Source organism: Cyrtonyx montezumae, unplaced genomic scaffold, assembly GCF_038088225.1.
Source record: "Cyrtonyx montezumae isolate F1298 unplaced genomic scaffold, pur_monq_1.0 scaffold_32, whole genome shotgun sequence".
NCBI classification, from domain to species: Eukaryota; Metazoa; Chordata; class Aves; order Galliformes; family Odontophoridae; genus Cyrtonyx; species Cyrtonyx montezumae.
Window position 1 is genome coordinate 4,527,793 of NW_027072037.1, and position 26,402 is coordinate 4,554,194.

The following is a 26,402-nucleotide window of genomic DNA, read 5'->3' on the forward strand; positions in this document are numbered from 1 at the left end:
ACTTTTTCCTTTCAAATAAGCAGGTACAGCATCTAGTGCAATGGATCCCTGATTTGGAGGTGGAGGGCATCTCCAGCATAGATAATACATATAATGACTAATGCACATCAAAAAATACAATCCATTCTCTCCTGAAAGGGATTAAAAAAGAATCTGCACTCTCTGCAAGCCATATGTTGCAGTCTCGTGAGCAGATCTGGTGTGAAGAACTAATATGTGAATTTTGGGATGGGAAAATGGGCTGGGAAGTGCCAAAATCAGAAGAAGGTGCTAAATGTACATGAAATAAAATAATGTAACTAAAGAACAGGTTTGCTGAAGATGAAATAAGATTTAAAAGAGTATTTTGTACTTTAGGAATAATGTACTAAGTTATAACCGAACAGTGCATATGGTACATATGTATAAAACTGTGATTGTAAATGGGAGGTGGAAAGGGATGAAGAAAAAACAACTACTGTCTTTCAGCACCAAAGGTCTCTCGTTTTAGACACGTCTACAGACATTTGTGATTCCTCCATGTCAGCTGGACATCCCTTTGCAAGAGGCACTTCACAACCCTCAGGTAATCTAAACAGCTCCCAGGAAAATTTAGCTTCAGGCGGAGCTGAGTGTCTGCCCAAAGCAGCTCAGGGCTATTTCTGGCCCTTGCAAAAAATTCAGGAATGTACAGGATGCTATTCCTGGCACCAAAAGACTCCAAGAAGCTTCGCCCAGAGACAGCTGCGGGTTGCATTGCTGCCTGGGGACACAGCCTTGCCCAATGGCCAGCTGCTGGGAGCTCATTGTTCCTTGTCTTAAACCTCACCCGGCTCAGCTCCTCCACTCTTTTGAGGTGTTTGGTCAGGGAGGTGGTAGTCACCACCACTGGAGGTGTTCAAGAAAAGGACAGGTGTCACATTGAGTGACATGGTCTACAGAGGTCACAGGCACGGGGTGATGGTCAGAAGAGATGATCTTAGTGGTCTTTTCCAACCTAAATGATTCTAAGATGCTATGGGTTGATGGTTGGACAAGATAATCTTAGCGATCCTTTCCAGCCTTGAAGATTCAAAGAATCTATGAAATGGTGATCACCACCACCACTGCCTGCTGTAAAGTGAAAGCTGCTCTTAGTGTTCATCCAACCTGTCTGCACCAGGACTGGTTTCAGCCCTAATACCCCCTGCTGGGCTCCACATCCTATGGACCAGCATCTCCCCCTGTGCAGACGTCCATGCAGGATGACAACATGCAATAGTGGCTTCCTCCCCACAAGCTTCCCTTGTGGAAAGCAACACAGAGCTACCCACCAAAATAACCCATGCCTGAGGAGAGGACTTCTTGGCATGCCGCAAATACCAGCCCTTTTAAGGGAAACCCTTTCCAGCCACTACAAAGCGATACCTTGGGAATGTCTGCCACAAACATCACTGCCCACATGTCCCTTTAGTGGCTGGGACCAGGGCTGTGGCATGCGTCCATAAGTGGGTTTTTTTGGCCACGCCATGGAGTTGATGTGGGGGCACTGCAGGGATGCTGTGCTGCATGCTGTGCTGCCTCTGTGTTCTATTCCTGTCGTGGAGTTTCCAAGCTGCTGTCAACTTTTCATCACTGACAGCCAAGAAATCGGAGTACAGTTTTGGAGGAAAAGTGTCACATCAAAAAAATACAGATAAAATTAATAAATCTCCCCCAGTATCCTTTAAAGAGAAAATCCTAAATCCTAACCCACTTCTAGATATTGAGTTTCCCTAGCACTTCCATTCATTTCTGAATGAGGCAAGCTGGCAGTGAGAAAAGGAGAGGAGGAGAGAATTGCTTGGCTTTGAAAGAGTAAAATATCAGGATATTATACAGTACTGAATGCGAAGCTTCCTGCTGCTGTGTTTGGATGCAGACCTGGGTTTTTTGCTGGTGATAAAAAAGGATTTCCATCTTCCCCAGCAGTAGAGTTGAGGCATCGTTGCCTGATTTACCCCAGAAAAGAGGCTTCTATATCTTTCAAATTACTGCATCTATTCAAAGGCTGAAGACAGCCTTCTTGGGAAATTCCTACAAATTTCCACCCGTGCTGGATCCCTTTGCCTGGGCAAGAATACAGGTTCTCATATTTTGCCTCCTCCCATCAAGTGACTTTTGTATACAAGACACCAACTCTACCTCTCTTACCCCAACCTTTTTTTCTTTTTTTTTCTAGTAAGGTCCTGAAGCTACTTTGAATATTTTCCAGCAAAGACTTGGGTGAAAACTGAAGAGCTGGAAGGAAGTGGAGGAAGCTAAGGAATTTCTGTTCTGGCAGCAATCTGCAGAATGTGTATCCCAGAAGGAAATATTAACCATAGCCAAAAGCATGTGTAGAATGACACTGCATTTAATGCAGGCTGTTGGGGTCAGGCCCTTCACACAATGACTGAGCACTGAAACATGGGCATGGAGTCTTTTCATTCTGGCCACCACGCAGACATTCAATAGCTGAATAGCTTCAGCAAATGAATTATCAGGTATGAGACTCGGGGAGGCACTCAAGTTCTGAGCGGTGCAGGAGTTAATTTCCACACCTGAGAGCAAATAAGTGTGGTACGGCTGTATTAATGCTCTTAATCTATCACACCCCCTCCTGAAGCCCTTTGTTTGGTGCAGGGTCACGAACACATTCCTCAATGCTTCCTGGAGCCAAGAGCAGAAGAGGGAGGGAGAGAATCCTTACGAATCCTTCTCTACCTCCTGTTCCCCAGGTATGTAAGCTGAAGTGAAGCTCATTTTCTTCTGAGGTAACATTTTGCTGTCTACTGTCTTGCAACCAGTCCTGAACATGATTCAGACCTAGAATATGTTCCAACCAACCCTACAGTGCCTAGCAGGTTCATCAGAATCCTGTACGTATTCTCACCTGCGTTGACCCATGTCGCAGCATTTTGTGGGCAGAGAGTAGACACTGATTGTAGAGAGTAGCAAGTAGATGCATGAATTTAAGCCTCAAAACTAGGAACTTCCATGTTTTGGGAAAAGGGAAAAGCACGTGCAACACTCAGCTTCTACGATAAACATGTCCAAACACCCAAGACAACAATGCAGAACCACACTTAAGTCACCACTAGTAGTGCAGATGGTGAGGTTTCCCAAACTCTGGGCCAACAAAATCTCCAACTTTGCCACCAACCCTTTCCTGAGCATTCTCATTTGTCCTACATTTTCAAGATCAGCCCCATCTTCATATTCATGCAACACCTCAGCCTTCTCAAATCTAACCCCAAATTACTTACAGGAAGGTCTTGGTAATCCCAATAGCTGTGTCAAGCAGTAGATGGTCCCAGTGGAAAACCTCTGTGAAACTCACCACCAGGCAGCCCTTAGAGAATCCTAGAGGAGCTCTGCTCCAGTCCCCACACCTCGGTCCTGTTCACTGCCTCCCAGTGGCCTCTGGCAGCTGATTTTATCACTGAGCACTGGGCTATGTTGAGAGGATGAACCACTCGGTCTATTTTTAGGGAAGGTGAAGCTGCTCTTCCACCCGGCTGAGTCAATCATGAGTTGGGGAGGTGGGGAAGTCTGGGGGCCTGGCTTATTTTCAGAACTTGTTCATTCAAAATACCCCTGGTGTAATCCTGTACGGGACAAGGGACGCTGCCAAACTGCAGTGCCATGGGGAAGAGGCATTTCCCTGATTCACTGCCGTGTCCTCAGGCTGTGATCTACACTGCCTGACCCCCTTTGCCTTGGCCCACAGACAGAGTTTTAAGGGAAGGCAACAGGTATTAGTTACATTTTCTAGCTCCTCATTTCTTCCTTAGCTCAAGAATTCTAGTAGTGAGAAAGAAAATATTTTAGGAAAAGGGAAGTGACAGGAAGCATGCATGCGAAGGGGGATGGGTGCTCCCTCCTCCCAGCCCTTTCTTTGGTGGACAGTGCTGCACTGCTGGGAGCTGCTCTGGGCAGCGTTTGGAGGTCCAAAGGAGGGCTATGAAATTGGCAGAGTCAAGAGGGCAAGATATGTGAAGAGTGCTTGAGGTCCTGTGGTTTGTTTGGCCCAGAGGAACGGGCTGCCTAGGGCAGTGGTCCCAGGCCATGCACATGCCCCACACACCCAGTGCCAGCACACATGGGATTACAGTGTTGGGGCAGAGAGCTGTACATGTGGAACTGTGCTGAGCCAAGTGCTGTAGGGGCAAAAATTGCATCAGTTTCAACTGCCTGCATAGAAGCAGGCTTAGTTTTCGTGAGCTCCAACATGAACAGAGGGGTGGAGATACTTTCTATGCTCTTTCTGCCTCTCTGTAGTGTGCTTGTACAGCACCTAGCACAGTGATGCTCCCGTTCTTCAGGCACGTGAACTTCACATGAAAGGTAGATGTTGCGCTGACTGACACGGTTTAGTGGTATGGTGGGGATGAGTAGATGGTTGGACTAGATGACCTTAGTGGTCATTCCAAACCTAATGATTCTATGACTTTATGGCCTCAGCAGAGTTTTGCTGAGTCAGTGGAGCACGATCCTGGTCCCCAGCATGCTCCATGCACTTTGCTCTGATTTGCCAAGCAGCTCTCCGGTACCAATTTTCCAATTTCAGAATCTGGTTTTTTTTTTGTTGTTGTTGTTCCTTCCCTCTGAACAACTTACAGGAGGTTTACAGGAGAGTTGGGGGAGGTTCTTGCCCCCTCTGTGTCTGCAGGTACATGGGCAGAATGCTATATGTAATCCAGGCTGCTTGTAGAGGTGGGATGAGAAGATATACTCACATCGAGCTCCATATGTCCAATTGCTTTCAAAGAGTCTCCTGTATAGACCCTGCTCCTCCCTACCGTAGCCCAACCTTAAACTTCCAGCAAGGCTGGGAATTACCAGTCTTTGCTGTCTCTATTAAACCTCGTGTCTAAGAACACCATCCTTCTCTCTAAACAAGAGTCCATTTTCTTTGCAGCTTCCTTTAATAAGTGAAAATCAGAGAAAAGAACTCAGTATGAAATTTGACTATCTGCAGGGGGAGCAAAAAACTACAGCCACCCTTGTTACTGCTGCACACAGAGTAGGGAACCCTATCGCAGGTGAGGGAAACAATGCTGAGCAGCTAAAGAGGTGTAAACCAAAGTGACTAATCCAGAAAATAGGGGACATTGTCAGGAAGGTAACAGATGTGTCGTTGATCACCAGCCAGGCTTTAAGCCTGGAGAGAGCCAGTAGCACGAACCGTGTGGCAGAGGTGTCAGCAAATACAGCAGCAGGCAGGGGACAGAGTGCATGGAAGAGCAAGGCTTATTTATTTTATGTGGGTGGAGGGATGTACAGGCAGAAGGTAAAGGGCAGAGCAGATCAGCACCATGCACACCTGCATGTGCCTTGTGCTCAGCGTGAACCTGGCAGGAGTGCACAGTGCACGTTTGTACAGCATGTATTTGCCTGTCTCTTTGTCTAGCTGCCACGTATAATGTGTATGTTGCTGGCCTGTGAGCATGCATGGCCATCTGCTCATGCTTTTGATATCTATCTGTCCATCCTGAGGTGGTGGACCCAGTGCTGCTACTGGTTTTCCTACATGTCACCCCATTATTGCCTCTGTGGGGTGTGCACATGTGAGCCAGGGAAGCTCTTTTCTCTTCCTGTCTGGAAAAGCAGGAAAATCAAATCCAGGGGGCACTGAGCCTTTCTGAGAGCACAGGGACATGCAGGGCTCAGCAGCAGGGGGATGCAGGGCTCTGAAGTAGAGGGCAGCCCTGAGCTCTAACTGGGGGTGGCTCCTCTGGGAGCTGAGATAAGAGGACAGCAGTAGTGCAGCAGGGGAAAGGCTGTGCAGATTAGATCAGGTGAGAGGTCTCTGTTATGTAAGCATGAGCTGGGGTTTGCAGGAAACAGCTATAGAGATTTCTTTTATCTGTTTTGATTGCCGTTTTAGTTGGAGCTGGGGCAGAGCTGTGCCAGGTGTGAGAGGTGATGGCTCACACCTGAACCCAAGCTTTCTTTCTGGCTTAATGGGAAAGGCACAGTGTGCTTGAAGGCAGACAGATCGGCCACTTTGAAGGAGCACTGACATTCAGCTCCCACGTCACTCATGTAAAGCAGCTGGTGAAAGGGAGCTGAGCCTGTAGGGATTATTTAGGCTGCAGGAGTCTGTATCGGGGCAAATACCAGAGCTGCCCTAAACTCAGAGCCATCCTTAACGCAAACAGAACCTTTTATTTAAGTCAGCATTTCTTCCCTGTGGTACTTTCAGATCCCCCAAACCCACGTGCTTTCTCTGGCATCCTGCAAATAGGAGATGTTGGCTGCAGGACCCCAGCTCACAGATACACTGAGGGTGACAGCCCGCAGAGTACACGGTGTCAGGCAGGCTCTGTGCAGTAGTGTCCTTGCACAGACATTCGGGACCAAAGGACAACCCAGTTTTGTTGACGCTAGATGGCACCGCACCCCCTTGCAGAAGACTGCATGAGTGCTGCCCCTGCAAGCAACCCTTGCAGCCCGACCTAATCTGCTGATCCAGTTGCAGATGCCCCTGTTCACTGCAGAGCTGTTGCACTCTATGACTTTTAAAGGTCCTTTCCAACTCAGAACGATTCTATGATTCTACTGCAGGCAACCTATTTGAATGGGGGGGTGTATGTGTGGGGGGGTGGGAGTTGGATTAATGACCTCCTGAGGTACCATCCAGCCCCTATGACTCTGATTTCATCTTTGCTCTGCTCCTAGCTGACATTCTCATGCACCCTTCAGTGGAAAGCACTGAACAGTGGAGCTATGTTAATACATACATGGACCAGCATATGTATGCATATGAGCTGAGGGAGTGGTATGCCCGCATGCAAGCCCTTCTCTTTCTTGCCTATGACTTTCCTCACTCTGGATGCCAGAATTAATCTGCAAATTGTAAATTCTTAAAGCTGGAGCACTCAAGAGACTCCACCTTCAGCAATTCAGCTGATGCCTTCTCCTTTTTAACATTACAGGACTCAAGCTTCCACCCATTTCCCTTTGGGAAAATGTTTCCTTGACTGCTATCTTCTGTCTTAGGAAGCATTTTTTTACACCAAGTAAGTCTTCCACTGCTCAGTTTAATCTCATTACTGCTAATTACAGCCTTTTGAACCCCTTTAATCAGTGACTTGGTGATGTCCTTAGTGGCAGCTTCCTCAGGATCATCTGATAGTATTAGTGTGGCTGGGGATGAAGCCCAGCTGGCTTCGCTGCCTGGGAATGGGCTTTCCTAAGAGACACAGGCAGCTTTGTGCTTTGAGCAATGCTCAGAACTCCCACAGTGTCTCAGAGGTGACTAACCTGCATCTGTGAAGAAGTACAGTAACTGGGCTTTAACTTCATGTGTAATTATTCATCTTGGAACTGTTACAGGCACATGAGTTTGCTGATAAGACAAATGCCAGACAGCAGAGCTGTCCTGAGCACGGCCAAGCTGCTGTTCACCGTACCACAGTGGCCTAAACAGTGTCCTAAACCCCCAAACCATGTAAGCATTTATGGGTTGTAACCAAAATGTGCTCTTTGCTTAACCTTATAAGCCACACATAAACTGTGTGGCTTCAAGGCATTGGACACTCTGCCTTCCCCATCCCAGGTTACTGCATCAGCCAGGTGCCCACTTTTCAGTCCCCAAAAAATGGCTGTGGGGCAGTCCCTGGGTGATGGTGAAGAAGTTCCTGCTGGGGTACATGTAACGCTGATGTTTCCCACTGTGGAAGTGGCCGTGTCCTGGATAAGTCTTGTCGTGATAAGGGACAGCTGGTTCCTGAACTTTGCTATGAAGCATTACAGCTATCTCTGAGCCAGTGCCCTGTCTCTGAGCAAATCCAGTGCCTACATCAGAGGTAGCTCTCATATTCCCAGCTCCTTTCCTAGCTGCAAACACCTCTCCAGAAGGATCCTACACCAACACCTTCCAAAGAAGCAGTGGCCAAGAGGACATGAAGTCTTTTCTATTGTGGGGCTCTGAGTCAGAGGCTGGAGAGTGGTGTCAGTCTCCAAGATAAACCATGAATCATCAGGCACCAACCAGAACAAGAGGTGTTCCTCACGCTGTAAAAGGCACACTGCAGCTAATTCTGTGATTGTATTTATCAGGATAGCATGGTGACTTCACATGCGTTCATATTAAAAATATATCCCAGGAACACTGTGGAAAGTTCAGCTCCTTTGCTTGTGTGCTCATGTCAGACTTGCTTTCCCATGCAGCTGGGTAATTAAATACAGTGTCTGACATCTAGGCAGTGCATGATTTATTTTTCCTTGTGTGAAAGAAAAAGTGCAAAGGAAAGAGAACAAACCCTAGACAGATGGGATATGGAATCCCTGGATTCCTGATCCAGACCCAAAGCAGACAAGGTGGTCCCCTGGTCTCAAATCCAACCACTAAGAATTGCAAGATAGCTGTATTCCTCTGTACCAAACCTATGAAGCCTTCCTGACAGCAAATTTAGTAAAATTCAACCTTTTTCCTCTCCCTCTTCACTAATTCCTTTTGCCTTGAAATATCCCTTACCTGCTGCAGTCCTGTTGATACCACAGCATTAGGGATAGGCACTTATGTAGCCTATCTCTGGCCAAAGATGACACCACTGCTGCCAGGACCTAGGCTCCTTACTCAGTGCAAAGGGACTTCTCGTTTCCTCGAGGCTGAGGTGCAGGCTGATATTACCCATTCCAAAATAAACACGGATGTAATTCTGCCCCAGTGTTTAATCCCAGCTATTTTAAAATACCAGGAGTCAGGATGGCTCTGTGGACTCATCACTGGCCCGGGTCCCAGCTAGCTGGGATGTGCCAGCTCTGTGCAATAGGACCATTCGGGGCTGGAAGGGGTACAAATGCATTTATGGGGCCATCTGCCCTCTGCACTGTACTCCCTGTCCTTGTCTGTACTCCTGCATGCCCAGTTCTGGCAGCACCTACTGGTCTCTGCCACAGGATTGAATGGCAAATACAACAGCACGAGGACCAAGTTGTTCCCTTCCCAGTTACAGCTGGGAGTAGAGCAGTGATGATGTCTGGTGACCAAAATAAACCCAACTCACCGCTTCTGCCCATGGCTGAGTCATTGGCTGTATCCGTCACTGAGGAGATGATTGTGTGTCTGTCATGGGAGATCTTTCCTTCCTGTGTAGGAACAACAGTGGGTAAAGAGGTAAGTTCCCATCAGCAGAGGAGAGGAACCACACAAAGCCTCAGTGTGGGAAAGTGGCTGCAAAAAAGTCCTGACACTGCATCCATGTATTGTGTATGGTTGGAGTTTCTTCTTATAGGCCTTATCCAGGCTTGTCCTTATTCTGTCACCTCCAAGCACAGTTATTCTCCATTCTTTGGACAAAGCCTCCCTGCTTTTCCAGAGCTAAGCAGCAGCATTTTCTCCATCCAACCTCATTTTTGAAGACGCTGTTGCTTCTCCTTTGGGTTCAAGTTTATTCATGTTTCCTTTACCCATCTCCACAACATGGGTCTCTGAAACCCAGTAATGATTGGTGTTGTCCTTTGCTGTACCCACAGGGAAGAGACTAGTGACTTTTGTGGAGCAGTAACCACTGATGTGATATACTATAGTGAGATGGACCTGACCACTTCAGACAGGATCTCATACAGAATTAGTATTCTGTATGACAATGACTTCATAAGATTCTTTTGCTTGCTTAATGTAGCTTTGTCTCCTATGTAGACTGTGCATTTCTAGTGACTCCCCTCCGAGGAAAGGATCACTGAAATAAATATTTTGTTGAACATATGACCACTGCCTCTATAACATTAAATCACCCAATGTTGGCATTGCAGAACCTCCTTTTTAAGGGGGAAGTGTTTGGGAATCTCTTGCTGGTTCTGCCAGCTGATGAACCACCACCATGAATCCCAATTGTTCATAAGGATGGCTCTAGTCATCTAAAGAAAATAAATTTCAGAGGAGCTTTCCAAGAAGAGCACCTACTAACCTTAGTGGTAGACTCCTTCCTTGTGATGATGGTCGGACTCCACTGTGCTTTCCTCTGTATGCTCTGAAGAGATGAAGAGAAGGATGACTCTTCATGGAGTTTGGTGTTCCTGCTGAGGGGTTGGATTGTCGTCATGATCCTGGTGTCAGCCTCTCTCTTCCTCAAAATGCCACTGAGATATGGAGTCTTGAGTGGAGCAAGAGGTAAAGTCTTACGCTGTGGAGTGGTTTTAGGGGTGTCCAAGTTGGTCAGGTGTCCTTTGAGATTCTTCTCTATGGTGGTGGTTTTATGGATAGGAAGATCCTCCATGGACTTGCTCCAGGGCACATCACTGAGATGGCTTTGAGATATGGTATGCTTTTTTCCCATTGGATTGACATTACTCTGTGCTAGATATCTTCTCTCCATGAGCTAAAACAAACAACAAAATAGTAAATCAACTGAGTTTTTAATTTCTTACTCCTCTACTCCAAGCATCACATTTGTTGACCTTCTAACTTTTTGGAATGAAAGAGTGTTCTGACACTTTCTGCTCTATGTTCCCTGAACTAAAGATATGGGACATGATCTAAGCATACTCTAGCCCTTTCTGAAGAGATTCTGTCATGCCTGTTTCCAGTGCATTCTCTAATATGCCCATGGTAATATAAGAAAGATTAAGAGTAGCAAACATGAACACTGGTTGTCTTCCCTCTGGATTTTTGTCTTATATCCATCTCCCTCTCTATCATTTCATAGTAAACACTCAGTTTCCTGTGAAATGATAGAAAACATAAAAAATTTCATGTTATGTTTTATGTTGTTATTTTTTTAAAATTATTATTATTTCATTTTCTTTAATGAGATGCAAACCAGCTTTCTCTGGTGAGTGAGAATCAACTTTTCTCAGGACATGCTTTGTTCCACTTTATCTGTGTCTCTCACCTTGGGATGTTCTTGTTTGGACATGCTGCTTTCACGGTCCAGGATGCTCTGGTACCTGCAGGGCAGACAAAACATGATGATGATAAAGAAACCACCCTCCTTCTCTTCCTCACTACACTTCCAGCTTTCTTCAAAGACCAGATAGATATATCTACAGGATATTTGGAACTAAACTGTCTCAAGGGGGGAGTTCAAGAGACAGTTTTGTCAACAGCTCTGTCACTGGTATGTTGAGGGATATGCACTGTGGGTACTGTTGCTAATCTTGTTTGTCTCATTCTTGGCAGAGCTGTGATCTGATCTCATTTATGGGTTGTAACCAAAAGAAATTAGCCCTGAAAGGGCTTGTGTTGAAAGGCAACTCTCCCTGGAGCATTTTGGTTAGAAGCAGTTAAGAGAAACCAGGAAGGGATGAGATACCCATACCCTTCCTTTCTCCTCACCAGTTCTTCTCTCCATCTCCTGCTGTTTTCCCCCGTGGCACCTCAGAGATTTTGCAGATTTAGAGCTTTAATTAACCTCCTGGTAATATTCCCATTGTTAGGGTTAAGGGCAAATTCCTCAATATCATTGTATTTGGTCAAGTTTGTTGAATCACTTAATCACAGAATTGAAAGGGTTGGAAAGGACCTCTAGAGATCATCTAGTCCTACCCCCTGCCAGAGGCACCCTAGACCAGGCTGCACAGGTAGATGTCCAGGTTGAGTGGATCTGGGTTTTAAAACAGGACTTCGTTTCCAAGATTAAATCATGCATCAGTGATATATAACAGCTAAGAGCACTTGTGGCAGGAAAGTACTTGCCTTTAGCTTGAGATGTGAAGCTCTGGGATGCTGTACTTGGAAAAGTCCTTATCTGAATGAGATTTATTTGTTAGGGAGGTGGAGAATGGGGCGTCCACCCTGGAAAGCCACAGGACTATGGTCACCTGCCCTAGTAGATCAGCCACCCACCTGGCAACCAGTTCAGAGACGGACACAGACTTCCTCAGAGGAACTGCTTTGTGCTCTGAGCTGCTCCTTGAAGAATGGCACAGAAAGGGAAAGGACTGAGCTGATCGCAGCTTCTCAGTTGTTTCCATGTTCCCTGTCTGCTGGCTTTGGAACAAGAGTGTAAAGGTTATGGTGCTGGATGTGAAGACCTGTGGTAAACAAGCCAACACTTAAGTGCATCCGTCTCTACTCTAAGGGTCAGTGCAGCAACAATTGGCCATGAAAAAATTCTGTCTTCACTGAAACATCTGCAAACCTCATCACATAATAATAAAATAGGGTTAAAGAAGATAGATAGATTTTAAGTCAAATTACTCCTAATGCAGGGAATGGGTCTTTTCCACCGCTGCCTACCAATTTTCTTATTCTCTTTGATCACCCTGTCCATATCTCTGACAGAGAGGGGGAAAGACCCAGAAAAAGATTTGCTTTAACTCATTTAAAAATAATTTGATGGAAATTATGCATGTGCATCATAAATGGATATGTTCCCAGAGTTGCATAATGTGAACCACCACTGAATTCAGACAGTAACTGGAGAGTTAAGAACCTCTTGCCTTCTTCTGACTAAAAAGTTCTTATTTTCCAGGGTTCAGAAATGCACAGCAGAAATCTCAGGCACTGGATTTGCAATGACTGATCTGACACTTGGAAATACACTTGGGTCATCTGGGGCTCATTTTCTAAATTTAGACAGAGCCCTAGGGACCAACTAGTTATACGTAATTGCTTTCTAATTACTGAAGCAGACATTCAAACCATGGGATTGTGAGATATTTGTACTTAGATTTTGAAACCATTTGCTTTAAAAGCTATGTTGCTTGTATAAAGCGTTTCATAAATGATTTCTATTGCACTGGCCTTTAATTTGGGCTGTGCCCTGAGCTTTTGTTCACTCATCTGAGTGGCCACAGAATCACAAAACGATTAGGGTTGGAAAAGGCCTCAGAGACCACCTACTCCAACCTTTAACTCATCACAGCCATCACAGATAAACCACGTCCATAATTCCAGGTCATTTCATGTTAGAAAAGAGATGGTTTTATTAGATCACAGACACCCCTTTCCCACAGTCCGGGAATCATTCCTGTTCTTGTGGTTGTGGCGAATGTTAAACAATCCCAGTGAAAAGCCCCTGAGAGATTCACATCGTGGCCGAATAACCCTATTAGTAGGGAAGTGTTCCCTGTTCTCTCCTTTGTAATGCTCTCTTCCTTAATACAGCAAACACAGTGGATGGAAATACTCTTCTCAGCCCACAATGAACAGTTCCCACAATCAGCACAGCATCCCCCAATCACCAAGGGCTTACAGGATTTTTTCTGATATTAATTTATTCCATCTACTCTTATCTGGGACAGTTTATGTGTAAAATCACTTACATGCTAGAGTGCTTTCCTCCAGCCGAGATCTGCCATTTGATAGTCTCCTTGGGGCTCTTCAGCACCGCGCTTCTGACTCCATTATCTCCCCCTCCTTTACAAGACAGGAGGCAAAGTCCCTTGGCAAAGCTGCAATTAAATATTAAAAGATGATGTGCAATTGGGGCCTGTGTGAATTGGAGAGCTAGCACTTAAGAGCAGAGGAGATGAAGCCTTCTCCCTGCTCCACTCAACATATTGCCAATTATTAAGGTCTTATCCATCCCTATAAAAACACCAAGTTCAGAGCACAGCTTGGGCACGAACAACTGTCCAGATCCAAAACTAGATTTAAATTTGTGGATAAATCTGCTGGAATTCTTGTCCATGGTGAAGAAGAAATGAACTTGGGTATTTCTAAATGGATGATTCTGTCAGAGGCCATACATTCATCCTCCAAACCAATGAGGTTTCTCTTGTGGTCCCCAGTGCTTGTGACTTTGGTGGGGAGGTTTTGTCTGAGCCATGAAAGAGGGCAACTCTCCATATTGTTTAAAGCTCTTGGGTGTGCATTGATCCTCCTGGCAAAAAGGAGGTGGCCAGGCCTTCAGAGAGGATGGATCTGGATGAAATGAATTGAAATACTTCACTGTCAGGGCAAGAAACATTAGGATTATTTGTTGGAATCCAACTAGGTTAACATATAAGTATGACTGAAGTCAGTATTTAGCAAATATAACCTTTCTCAAAAAGCATCATGACCACAGACAGAGCTACTTTGGCACCTCACAGTGGATGGCTTTTTACACAGAGTTATTTCTGGGGATTTGTTATGTGCATGCTGGTGCGTTGACCAAGTAACAAAACCAGTGCATGAGTAAGAACAGATAACGGTGTGTGGGTTTATAATGAACAAGAAGGGCTGCCTTTGCCATCAAAACTGGAAAATCATTTACCTCAAAGTGTCTAAACTGAGCAAGAAACCTTTGATACTAGGGGTGCGTTGCAGCAACACAGAGCTCTGGATATATATGGACTGACCACCTGTCATTACTTTATGAAGTGTCATTACCTTATGAAGTAATAACTTGCAATTCTCCACGAGTTCCAATTCAAATCTAACCAAAACAACTGGAAAACTCTCTATTGAGCTTTTATTCCAGCACTTATAAAAACCTAAGGAACATGAGTGGTTTTAATTCTCTCTCCTAGTGAGTCTGATTCCTTATGCTCTCTGTTCACTACCTAAGGACCAGCCTAAACAACGGCCCTGGCTCTGTGCATGCTCAGATGCATCAAGACTTGAACCCTTCACTCTTCTCCTGTGTCCCCAGAGTCTCCCTGACGTGCTGGTTATTTCCCACCAGCTGATATTTGGTTACTGGAGCATTGTGCTGGATGACATGCACCATTTCAGGTTGGATATAAGTGGAAAAAAATCTCCAAAAAAGTGGTAATACTCTGACACAGGGCTGCCCAGGGAGGTGGTGGAGTCACTGTCCCTGGAGGTGCTCCAGAACTGTGGAGATACGGCAGTGAGCAACATGGTCAGTGGATGTGACGGGGTGAGCTGGGGTTGGACTATATGATCTTAGAGGTCTTTTCCAACCTTAATGATGCTGTGATTCTATGATTCTTTGGTGGGAAAACATCAGTGGCTTTAGTAGCTGCTGGGCTACCACGAGATAAATCTGTTGGAGGAGGGAAGGGTTTTGGTTGAATGGGCAAAGCAGGGCTCTGAAGCTGTGAAACTTCCTTTTTAGTGATTTAATTTAGAGTAGAAGGATTGGGCTGACAGCATGAAACAATGAACATTGCTGTCCATCCAATAGTGAGTAATAGAGGCTGTTAAAAGATGCGTGAGTTATTTCAGAGACTACTCAGTTCCTCTCTCCATAAAAAAGCTGCATGAAGCAATTCTCTGTGTAGCTCCCAGGCACACTCACTAGATAAAGTGTATTTTGAAATTGTTTTTGCCAGGATCACAATGCTGAAGGCTGGCTCTTCATCTACTGTAGGCCTTACTCTGCTCACAGTGATTTTAGTCTTCAGCGTTAGCTGTGCACTGTGGTTTGCTCTGTTGACAAGAATCAGTTGGGAAGGCAGGAATTCATTCTTCGTGCTGGGGAGCTTTTGTGAACTGAGATGAGGTGGGTCCCATACCTTCTGAAAACAGGACATCTGGCCTTGAAGGAAAAGAGGGGATGATTTGTTTCTCCTTTTTAGGCACAGAGTAGCTGGAGCTGAAAGCAGAGAGATCGTAGCATATCCTGAGTTGGAAGGAACTCATAAGCATCATGTCTAGCTCCTGGAAATGTCATTCTTTCTCTTCCTATTATTATAGAGAGCTGAATCACACACTTTGCCCTCAAACAATGAAGATCTACCTGCAAAAGATGAGAGGGGAGCTAGAGAGTCCTTTAGATGCTTACAGGAGTTTAAGCAACCCTGTGATGTGACACTTCTACTTAGAATCATAGAATCTCAGAATCATCAAGGTTGGAAAAGACCACCAAGATCACCGAGTCCAACCCCAACCCATCCCATCATGATCACTAACCTATGTCCCTCAGTGCCATACCTCCACAGTTCTGGAACCCCTCCAGGGACAATGACCCCCTCACCTCCCTGGGCAGCCTGTGACAGCACATTACCACTGTTTCTGAGAAGAAATTGTCCCTAATATCCAACCTAAACCTCCCCTGACACAACTTGAGGCCATCACCTCTCATCATATCGCTGTTACCTGGGAGAAGAGACCAACCCCCACTTCACTGCAGCTTTCTTTCACCAAGTTGTAGAAAGATAAGCTCTCCCCATAGACACTGACCCCTTGTCCTGCAGTTTCACTCTGAGCACTATGAGGAGCAATCAGTTTCCCAGGAAGTTATTTCCTGATCACTACCCTAAAAAAACCCACAAGGTTTTCTTTTGGGTTTTGTTTGCCATTTGGCTGGAAGGGGCTGAGCAGAGCATGTAGACTGGAAGTGTGGACTGGTGCCACTGAGCTCTACAGCGTGGGCATGGGCATGGGCAAGCAGCAGACAGGCAGCCATGGGAAGCAAGCAAAGGGGGCAAGGACAGGGGATGGAAGCAGATAGCAGGGAACTTTGAACAGGGACCTATTAATGGTTAACACAGACAATTATTTCTAGCTGTGTCAAGTGAACTGACCTAAGCCCACACAAGATTTGTGCTGATCAGACAAGGCCTGTGTTGTACACAGCTACCTCTATTTATCTTTTTATTTTTTTTCTCTTTTTGCAGTTGTATAGTGCTGTTGTGATGACTGTGTTCCCACTAAAAATGTGTGTGCTCTCCTTTCTTCCCCTCCATGTGCCCAGCCTGTTCTGGCTGTGTTGTGTAGCTTTGCTGCATGCACGTTTGTGCCCTGTTTGTCACATGCCCAGGTGTGGGGATGGTGCAGGGCATGAATGAGCATGAAAAGGAAAAAATCAGTGTGGGTTATGAATAACAATCTGCTATTAGTTGTAAACAGATTGATGCATTAAAAGTTTCCTGCAAAATGCTGTTTGCAAAGTGTCTTCTCTGGATTTGATCCCCTGCCAGAGAATTCTTAGCTGCTAAAAGCAGTGGAGGAAAGAGACAAATATTGTGTTCTTCCCATTTTTGGGGGGCAGTGAGAGCTGTTTGCAGCAGGGTTGTGAGAATGGCTGCACAGTGACTGTTTAATTCTGTTGCTGAAGGCGCCGTGCAGGGAGCTGGTGCTGGCAGAGCTGGTTCCTTCCCTTTGGTCTGCTAGGCAGGGCTGTGCACTAGCAATTTACTGAGGATGGGTGCACTGGAGGAGGGAAAAAAGCCTTGCAAAGTCTCTCACATCGCTCTCTCTCCACTCTCCATCTGTTTCTTATGGAGAGTATCTGGGTCCTTGCAGTCATTTCCATAATTATTGGTTTCATGTTAAGTAACCAAAAAATTATCTATCAAACGCACATGTGGAACTAATGGGGCTTATTTGAAAAGACCTGTCTTTGCATTTACAGCTGGCATATTGCTCGGTCCATTTTAATGAGCTTCCATGGCACTGACACGTGATGGGGTGGGAGATCTCATGCGTGCTTGCCCCAGGCTCCTCCCATGTCCCAGATGGAAACAAATGCCAGAGCAACTGGATGAAGCTCAGTGCTGCATGCTCCCTTTGAATGCCCCCTCCTAAGTATGACCAGGTTGCTTTTCCCATTAATTCATTTTAGGAATCAGGTTGGAAAGCCTGAGAGACCATTTTTTCTCGGGAGAGCTCAGCAAATAGCTGGATTTTGTGAGGGTTGGAAATACTGTGAAAGGAAATGTAGTGATTTCCATTTCAAAAGATAGGATGTCCTCTGGAGTTTTTCACACTCCACAGTCTCAGGTTCAACTGGAGGTTGGGTTGCAGAGATGTAGAACGGATAAAACTGTAGGGTTCAGGGTGTGGGAACATCTCTTCCTTGGCTTCAAATCTTGCCACAAATGCACTGAGTCATACATACCTTGGATTTTAGTGAAGATGTGGTCCTCTATGACATCTGTGTCACTCCAGGTAAGCTCATCCAACTCTGCATTGTGTGTGAAAATGAAGTACCCCCTGAGCTGTTAGAAAATGAAACACTGGGGCCAACATACTCAAAAAATAGAGAAGATCTCCACCTTGGCTTCCATTTTAAGCTTTTAGGGTCTGGTTTTGAGGGTAGCACCAGCATAGCCTGTAGGACCCGATGAGATGTGTGGGTGGAAAACATCCTGAACTTCCATCAGCAGGTTTATGGAGATGATCAACATCATGTAGGTACCAGGCAGAGGAATGAGGACCCAGTCCCATGGTGTTTTGAAGACATCCCATCCTCAGAGGTGCTTTAGGTCAGGCTGGATGGTGCCTGAACAGCCTGATCTGGTGGGTGGTAATCAGCCCATGGCAGGGGTCTTGGAACTGGACAATCTCTGAGGTCTTTCTAACCCAAGCCAATCTATGATTCTATGTTTTCTAGTTGAAATCATTCTTGCAAAGAGCCCTTCCCAGAGATGGCCTTTGCTTTAACGAATTGCTTTCTGGTCATGTTTCCTTACCTATCCCAATCTCTATCTTGGATGAGAAAATCCCTGATATCTGTGCAGTGAGAACCGTGTGAATGACTTGAATGTCTCATGACACACAGTGGAGAAAGCCAAGGAATCACAGTGGGTCTGTGTTTCCTGTGTTGGCATTGCATTCAGCCACTACAGGTCTCCCCAAGGAGAAGAGAAGACCTTGGACAATGGTCTGGTGATGGCTTCCCCAGGACACTGCTGTCCTCCTTGCGTGAAATATTCTTCAGTTATCCCCATCATTGCCAAAAGCTGGATATTAGGAAAAAAAATACTCTCAGAAAGAATGTAAGGCATTGGCACAGGCTGCCCAGGGAGGTGATGGTCATCGTCCCTGGAGGTGTTCCCGATCCATGGAGACATGTGACACTGAGGGACGTGGGTTAGTGGTCATGGTGGAGAGGAGTTAATGAAAACCCAAAGCCCCACTCTTATGATGGACAGTGCCCCTGTGTCTAGATTACAGTTGATACAGTAGATACAGTTAATGATTCTGTGATTCTGTGATTCAAAGCCTGTACCTCTGTGGGCTCATTGCAATGCCCACAGCGTTATGTGGTCTACCTCAAAGCACTGAGTGTGTGCACTCCCTGCTTTAGGGAGTGACTCATGCCCCAAAATGGCTCTTTGTTCCATCTCCCAATTGGACTCAGTGCCCACACTGAATCTTCCTCTCCTGGCACCAGAGATGTTTCTGTCCATGCTGTGTAGACCCCATGACCATTCTGGGGATGAGGATGTGGGCTCATCCTGTGCACTGCTTTTTCTTTTTCCATCTTTTGTATTTTCAATCTTTTGTGTACAAACCACCTTATTATCACCATTTGGAACTGCAGCATCCCTTTGGGCTGGTCGTGTGCTTCATTCATGGGTTCTTCCCTACAAAACAGAATGATTACCTGAGACTGTCTTGCAGAAGCCTTTGGAGGTGGATGTTTTTTCACCCTCCCCAGCTAAACGAGAAACCACAGATTGCTCAGCCTTTAGTTCCTCACTGAAAACTATCTTTTCTTTTCCCCTCTGGGAAGCTCTGAAAATTAAAACCAGCAAAAGTACATTTCTTGTGAGGATGAAATATTTCTTGGCTGCCTCTAAGATGCCGTGGGGCTCTGTAAGTGTGTGTGACTACAAACTTCAGTCAGGATAGACTGTGTTGTTGTACTCTGCAGGCATACATCAGAGCTGGGCACAGCCATCAGATGGGACAAAGGCTTCTGCTTTGCACCTTTTCTTTTGTGACTGGAGAACATGCACTGCTCTAATGTATGCTGGAGGAAGGGGAAAGGCAACAGCAGTCCATCAGCTGACCTCTCCTCCCTGGTATATTCACCTTTGCACGCAGTCTGTAGTGTGTTTTGGGGTCCCCACATTGAGTTCCCTTCTGGAACATGGTCTGGAATCAGACAGAGTTTTGGGGTGGAAAACTGGGAGTGCACCAGAATTGCACTGGTCTTGCAATGTCTCCAACTTCAGCTGTTTTACCAGGCCTGGTTTGACTTTCAAAGTCAGATGCAGGAATGAGCCATAGGTTCAATGGTGCAGATATTTGCCATTTTCCAGTGGACTGTGATGGTTTATAGGCTGTAGGTGGATTGGCTGGGGCTCCATTTTATTACACATCAGTGCCCACAAATCCTCACTGAGAACATGGATTTCTCAGCCCTATGGTATTTATTCTGAAAATCTTCCCATTGCCTGCTTGCAAATAAACAGATCTGACTTCGTATCTGCAATATCCCCTGCAAATATGCAAATAAGGAGGAAACATTTGCATTACAATGTGGGATCTGAGTGAGATGTATTCAGGGTTATTATTGTTAATACAAACTGGAGATTGCTATAGTTAGGCTTTGAAAGGCAGGAAAGACAGTGTCTGGAAAACAAGAGATCTCTTCCAGCATAGCCTATTTGTTCACCTCATCATACCAATAGCTAGAGAGCCTTTACACATCTCAGAAGAGGATCTCCTCCAGGCAGAGCTTGTTTTGGCTGAGAGGAAAGGGGACTTGCTACAAAACAGGCTTCCCAGAGAGGTGGAGAAGTCACTGTTCCTGGAGGCTTTCCAGAAGTGTGGAGATGTTGCACTGAGGGATGCGGTTGGTGGGTATGGTGGGGGGTGGGTTGGGGTTGGACTAGTTGATCTTTGAGGTCTTTGCCAACCTTAATGATTCTATGATTCTAAATGAAGAGAGGACCCCTCTGTGTCTATGAGTAAAGCAGTTTGAAAGGCATGTCCTTGCACTGATGCATTTTACCCTCCCCGTGCAAAGAACAATCTTTCAATACAATAAAAATCCAGTGAGTGTGATGTCCCTTGGCCTATTAACCTATTCTCCTAAGCACGTCCAAGTAAGGGGAAAATAATCCTTTTGTCCTGTAAAGAGAATCACTGAATCCTGGAGTGGCTGAGGGTCCATCTGCCTGACCCAGCAGGGCCACCCAGAGCAGGGTCCCACATCCAGGTGTCTTTTGGAGATCCCGAAGGAGGAGGTCCTACAGCATCTCCAGGTTGCTCAAAATGCACAACCAGTTCTCCATCCGTGACAAACAGCATATTAAAAGATTCAGACACTGCCTGCAGCATCCCACAGCACTGTGTTGCTGCGGATCCCACTGCATTCCCAGGCAGCTGTCGAACACGCAGAGCCTCAGGGACATCTCTGGGGACATCCCTGCTGTCTGTCTACAGCAGCGTGGAGATGTCTGGAAGTGTGTCGGCAGGCGAGATGCATTCTGTGCCCTCAGGAGCTTCACGTGCCTCTGACAAGGCAATTCCCATTGGAAACCACAGGCAAGAGTGGATGATGGAGAGGAGGCAGCGAGCACAGCCCACAAGTGGTGCTTCTGGGGTACAGTGATGCTCTCTGCACAGTTTCCTTTGCTTAGAATTGCTGTGGGAATAAACCTTTGGCTCCAGAGCCACGGAGCCCTGCTGTGTTTCCTCCTCTCTTTGTTTGTAACCTCTTTGTGATTTCGATCTTAGTTTCTTTGTTTACAGCCCCAATCTCTGTCTTGTCATCGTGTCTAAATTTGTCAAGCTGTTTGCAAGCAATTTCTGTGATACACTTACTCCTCTTTCTGTGCTGTTTTAGTTCTTTTACACTGAGGGATGGAGCACTCACTGCTCTGACTTTACTCCACTGTGAAATGGCCACAGGCACCTCCTAACACTCCAAGACTTTGCCTAACAATGCAGTCCATTGAAGATGGCAGGTTTGAGAGACTGGTGATTTACTACTTCCAAATGGATTTTTTTTTTTCTCCAAATATGTCTGTTCCAGGCTCATATATTATTATTATTATTATTTTTTCCTTAGGAGGTGTCCTGTCCCACTTGCCTAGAGCTGCCTGCTGCCCATGCCTGGAACTCTGCACCCACCACCTGCTCTGTCACGTACATCTCAGGGCCAATGAAAGGGTCAGGGCCCGAGGGACTTTTCTTCTATGGAAGCTCAAGGGTTCTGTTTGCAAAGAGTGTGTCCTGGGGCAGGGCACCTTAGTCAGAGCCCTTTCCTACAGAGGGATGCTGTTGATGCTGTACTCTCTCCTGAAGTCCTTGTTCACGTGGTAAAAGCTCGTTTGGAAGATGCCCTAAGCCAGTCCCTCAACTGTGTCCCACTGTGGAAAGGATAGAGCATGCAAAAATAAGCTTGTCACACTCATTTCCCACGGCACTTATACTAAACATAGGGCTTCTCCAGAGCAGCAGCAAGCTCCCTGTTCTCCCATCTCCTACCCTTTCATAGAACCGTTTGAGTTGAAGGGGACCCTTAAAGGCAACCTGGTCCAGCTTCCCTGCACTGATGGGGGATAAGTGTCATTTCTGTAGTGATGGAGTTAGTGACTTGTAGGAAAAGGTCTGAAGAAGAGTGTGTACCACCAATTTCCAGCTAACAAAGACACCTGGCCTCCTCTGAGGACACTAGAGGGCGCGTCCACCTTATTTTTGGGAGCACTCCTCTGCAGGCGTCTCTCTCTTCCCTCAGCAGCTGGAGAAGGTTGGGTGAAGGTCTATAGAAAAGGGAACTTGTCTCCAGTGTGTGTTTGCAAAGGGCTTAGCTGGAGGCAGCTCCGTCTTTACAGGATTTCCAGAGTTCTCTCACAGAGTCATGAAATCAGATGAATTTATACCAAAATTAGAGGTGATCCAGGGGAAATACTTCTAAAAGCAGGAGATGGGAGCCTGAAAATGGAAATGGACAGGTTTGGTACTCCCTGCTCCAGTGGGCGGTGTGCAGGAGCCTCAACACCCCCTCCCTGTGCTGGCTCACTCTTAGGATCTTGGTTCACTCTCTTCTTTCTGAGTCCTCTGAGGTTATTTCCAGACAGGCTGTCTGCAGAGGAACAGAGTTAAGGGACACCTCTACAACAGAGACATCGTTTGTCCCTCAGCGCTGCTATAAGAGCTAGTACTGCAGCCATACCTATTTACTTGTTACTTAATAGAGCTCAATTAGACATTGCCCAGTCTTTCTTATGCATCCTGCTCCCATCACTCGTGTTTCAACATGAAGGAGGCTCACAAACATGGAGACCAGGGATGCTTCTGCTACAGAACTGGCAAGAAGGAGCAAACCATTAATAGAAAGAGGAGGGCTGACCGGGGGAAGGACACAGAGTATGCTGTCAGCAACATCTCTTCATACACGGGATCAGATCCCATAAACCCATGAGTAGCATTGCTTAATGCAATCCATTTTGCAATGTTTCCACCCATATCTGTTTATCCCCCTTGCCTGCCTTTCACAGCAGGGTGGAGGCATTTACTCCACAGCTCTTGGCAGTTACAACCTCTGCATTCACAGGGACATGCTGGCCGGGCTCAGCTGAGCATGGATGTGAGAACGTATTGCAGATATTCTCCACTTTTTCTTGACCATATAAGGGAACATTGCCCTTCCTAATGCTGGAGAATGGGGGTAGAATGAATAACTTGAAGGATTAAGAATGAAATCTGGAGCCTTTTCCCTCTCAGCCTGCATGGGCTGGAATAGATTGTTACCATCTGAAGGCTGGTGAAATGTGTTGGCTTTTGGTTGCTCAGTTCCCAGAGTTGGTTCCGGCAGTTTGTTGGCAAGTCTGAAGTGGTCTGGGGATCCAGCCTTGAAGGAGTCCTCCAAACCAGGGCTGGAGAACAGTGAGACAACACACACGCAAAGGCTGCTGTTGCTTGCTGCGTCCTTGCTTCATGGCTAAATAGGGCACTTGAGTCTTCAGGGCTGAAGTCCATCTGGCTCTTCACAGTCACTTAAGCAGTGTTTTCAAACAGCAGCTGCCAGGGCACCCTTGTCTGCTGGCTTTGTGTGCCAAGACAGAGAAGACCATCCTGTGTCTGCAAGGGATGTGAGTTCAGGCTCTATTAACTCTTCCCAGCTGCTACTTTCTGTCAGGGAAGCCTCATGCATGTGAGAAAAATGTGGGGAAGGTGGCCCTGCAGTTCTACCTCTGTTCTGGGAATTTGTGCAGGAAGGAGCAGTGATCTGTTCAACGAGGAGGAGATGGGAGATGATTTTAACAGCATCTTGTAAGGGAGTTAACTGCAGAGAAATCCTGCTCTTGCTGTCGCATTGATGTAGAAGGAGGCACAGATTTTAGGCACTGTGTTGGGTTGACTCTTTTGAATGGCTGGCCTCTAAGGTGACTCAGAGGAAGCGGAGCTTAGAGGGTGAAACCTTTGTCTGAAAAAGTCTTGCACATAGCCCATGGCTAACAAGAAGCTGAACTATAAATCACATGTGATCCTGGTGCAAGGCTCTGAGTGAGGTTAAGGAGCAGCCCAAGGCACCTAAGCACTTAGATTTACCTCCAGATCTGGTCACAGGGCGGCCATGTCCATGCTGGTCAGTGCTGGCAATCTTGCAGTGTTTTGGTTGAAGCTGGGCCACCCTCCTCTGGTTGTATTTACTCCCCAGCCCTCTCTCCTTTGTCCTGTCAGCTCTCCCCTACTGGGAGTTGAACCTCTTTCCAGATGGCTGGCTGCACTCCCAGAAGCAGCACAACACTATTGTAGTGTGTAATTAGGCTGGAATTCTCCTCCAGCCCCCTTCGTTATTTCAATTACACCAACTGTTGAATATGCAAGGGGTTATAAACCCAAGCAGAACAGGGCCCTCACATTTTGCCCCTTCTTGCCCCAAGATGTAGTCTTTTAGTGCTTCACCCAGCAACACGGGAAAAATATCAACAATAATAAAGCCTAGCATTGAATGAAGACATGTCTTGGAAAGATGGAGTCATGTAATCTTTCTAATGAATGAGATGGGTCAGAAGAAGAGTTGTCTAAGTTTACCAAGGCTACCTGACACTGTAATAGTAAAGAGGCTTGAAAAACAAGGATTTTCAGGGACAGCCCTAACCCTTCCTCCACTGGGCAGCTCCTAAAAACTCTAGTATATGATCTGGACCACATTTTTCATAGAGAATTATTAAAAACAGCCTGTAGCCAGATAGCAGTACAAAATACATTGTAATACTGCAGGTCTTGGTTTTCAATGTAGTGGCTAAAATCCAAGCAAAGCAGGGAAGCATTTTGGAAATCCAGCTTGGACAAACCCTGCTGCATGGACACTTTGGAGGCAGCCACCTCTGAGTCTTCAAGCCTGGCTACTGCAGTCAGTAGTTTACAAAGCTGCAAATGCCCTTCATAAGAGGGTTTGACTTGGTGCAACATAGATCTCACCAGAGAGACTGAGATGCTTACTGCCCCAAAGGGAAGACCATCTTCCCTCTTTGCTATCCACTGTACTTTAGTATTCTGCGGCTTTTCCCAGCACAAGAGCTCCAGTTGCCAGTGTGATCATGGGGGAGGCAATAAAGCCATTTGTAAGGGTCTGAAGGGTAGTAGGTCTTTTTAAGAACTTTCCATTTTGGCTGCAGACTGTAAACACACAGAAACACATGAATTAAAAAATAATATAGATATGGGTAAAGATGCCTAGGAATGGCCAGACCTCCCTTATTCCCATTTGCTTGGATCTGCCCTATCTTCTGTGTTAAAACATAAACAGAATCCCCAAAACATCAGGCTGGGTTGCTTCAACATTATCAGATCAGCTCTCTGGCTGTCTGACTCTGTTATACTCCATCATGTGCCACTTTGTCAGTGTTGATCTAATCTGTATCAGAAGGAAGACACATTATTGTGAAGATAAAGCCAAACTGCTGAAGGGTAATCACCACACTACTATTTTTTTCCCCATGTAGCTTTCTGCAACAGTGACAGCTTTTGGATTAAAGATCCACCTCCATATGTGTCAAGAGGATGTCATTCCTAGAATCACAGATCGTCATAAAATCGTAGAACTTTTTGAGTTGGAAGGGACCCTTAAAGGGCAACTCTCCTGCAATGAACACATACTGCTTGATCAGGTTGCTCAGAGCTCCATCCAGCCTGACCTTCAGTGTCTCCAAGAAATTAGCTAGCGTCTCCCACTACAAAGTACATATGAAATCCTCCTGAACACTCAAGCTGATCCCTCTCCTTATGTTCAACCAGGACTGTTTGAAGTCACAAGATGCTGAAACTACTGCATGGTGCTGGCTAACAGCTCCATCTCTGTCCCCTCTGCCAAGGGTGTGAGTCTGTCATGCTCCTCATGAGACAATTCTTATTCAGCTGCAACAGGGAATACTTTCAGTGCCAGAGGGTGTTAGCGTGGCTGCTTGGTAACTTACTGCTGCATTCTGAGGCTCATAGGTATTGCTCATTAGCTCATGGCACTCAAATTGTCACTTCTACACCCTTCAAAATGTCCTCACCTGGTTGCTTCTCTGACAACAAAATCTTCAATGTATGCAGCTGAGACTTCTTCAAACACACTGCCACTTGGACAGCTATGTGTTCAGGATGTGCCATGTCGAGTCTTGCATCTACATACAGGTGAATATAAATGCTGTCTGGAGCAAGAAGAATCTAGAATAGAACCAGATTCAATGTTGTCTTCCCTCATCTCTGGGTTCATTTTGCTCTCTGTGAGAAGAGTCTCACTGAAATGGATGAGCTTGCCTTGCAGTAGTGTTCATTATAGCCGTCTGCTGTGTGTAGGCTACTTCTAAAGCATTAAGCTCTGAATGTGTAAGCTCTAAGTGGTGTGTGTCTGTATTGCATATTGCAGCACTCTTCTGTTCTGTAGCTGGGCCCTGCA

At 46.0% G+C, this 26,402-nt stretch overlaps 1 protein-coding gene across 2 annotated transcripts in view; it reads right to left on the bottom strand.

The window, feature by feature from the left end:
- Window positions 1-13,264, bottom strand: part of XIRP1 (xin actin binding repeat containing 1) — a 29,855-nt gene extending 16,591 nt beyond the window's left edge. Inside the window, exons 1-5 of one of the 2 annotated variants that reach the window (XM_065744978.1) lie at window positions 13,198-13,264; window positions 11,777-11,920; window positions 10,824-10,878; window positions 9,900-10,310; window positions 8,997-9,078 (exon numbers count right to left, since the gene is read on the bottom strand). In XM_065744978.1, the coding sequence (XP_065601050.1) occupies window positions 8,997-9,078; window positions 9,900-10,310; window positions 10,824-10,878; window positions 11,777-11,904 (676 nt within the window). In that variant the 5' untranslated portion in view covers window positions 11,905-11,920; window positions 13,198-13,264. Of the gene's footprint in view, window positions 1-3,245; window positions 3,310-8,996; window positions 9,079-9,899; window positions 10,311-10,823; window positions 10,879-11,776; window positions 11,921-13,197 lie in introns of those variants that run through there. The other variant, XM_065744979.1, reaches the window with a different exon arrangement.
- Window positions 13,265-26,402: the final 13,138 nt, after the last annotated feature.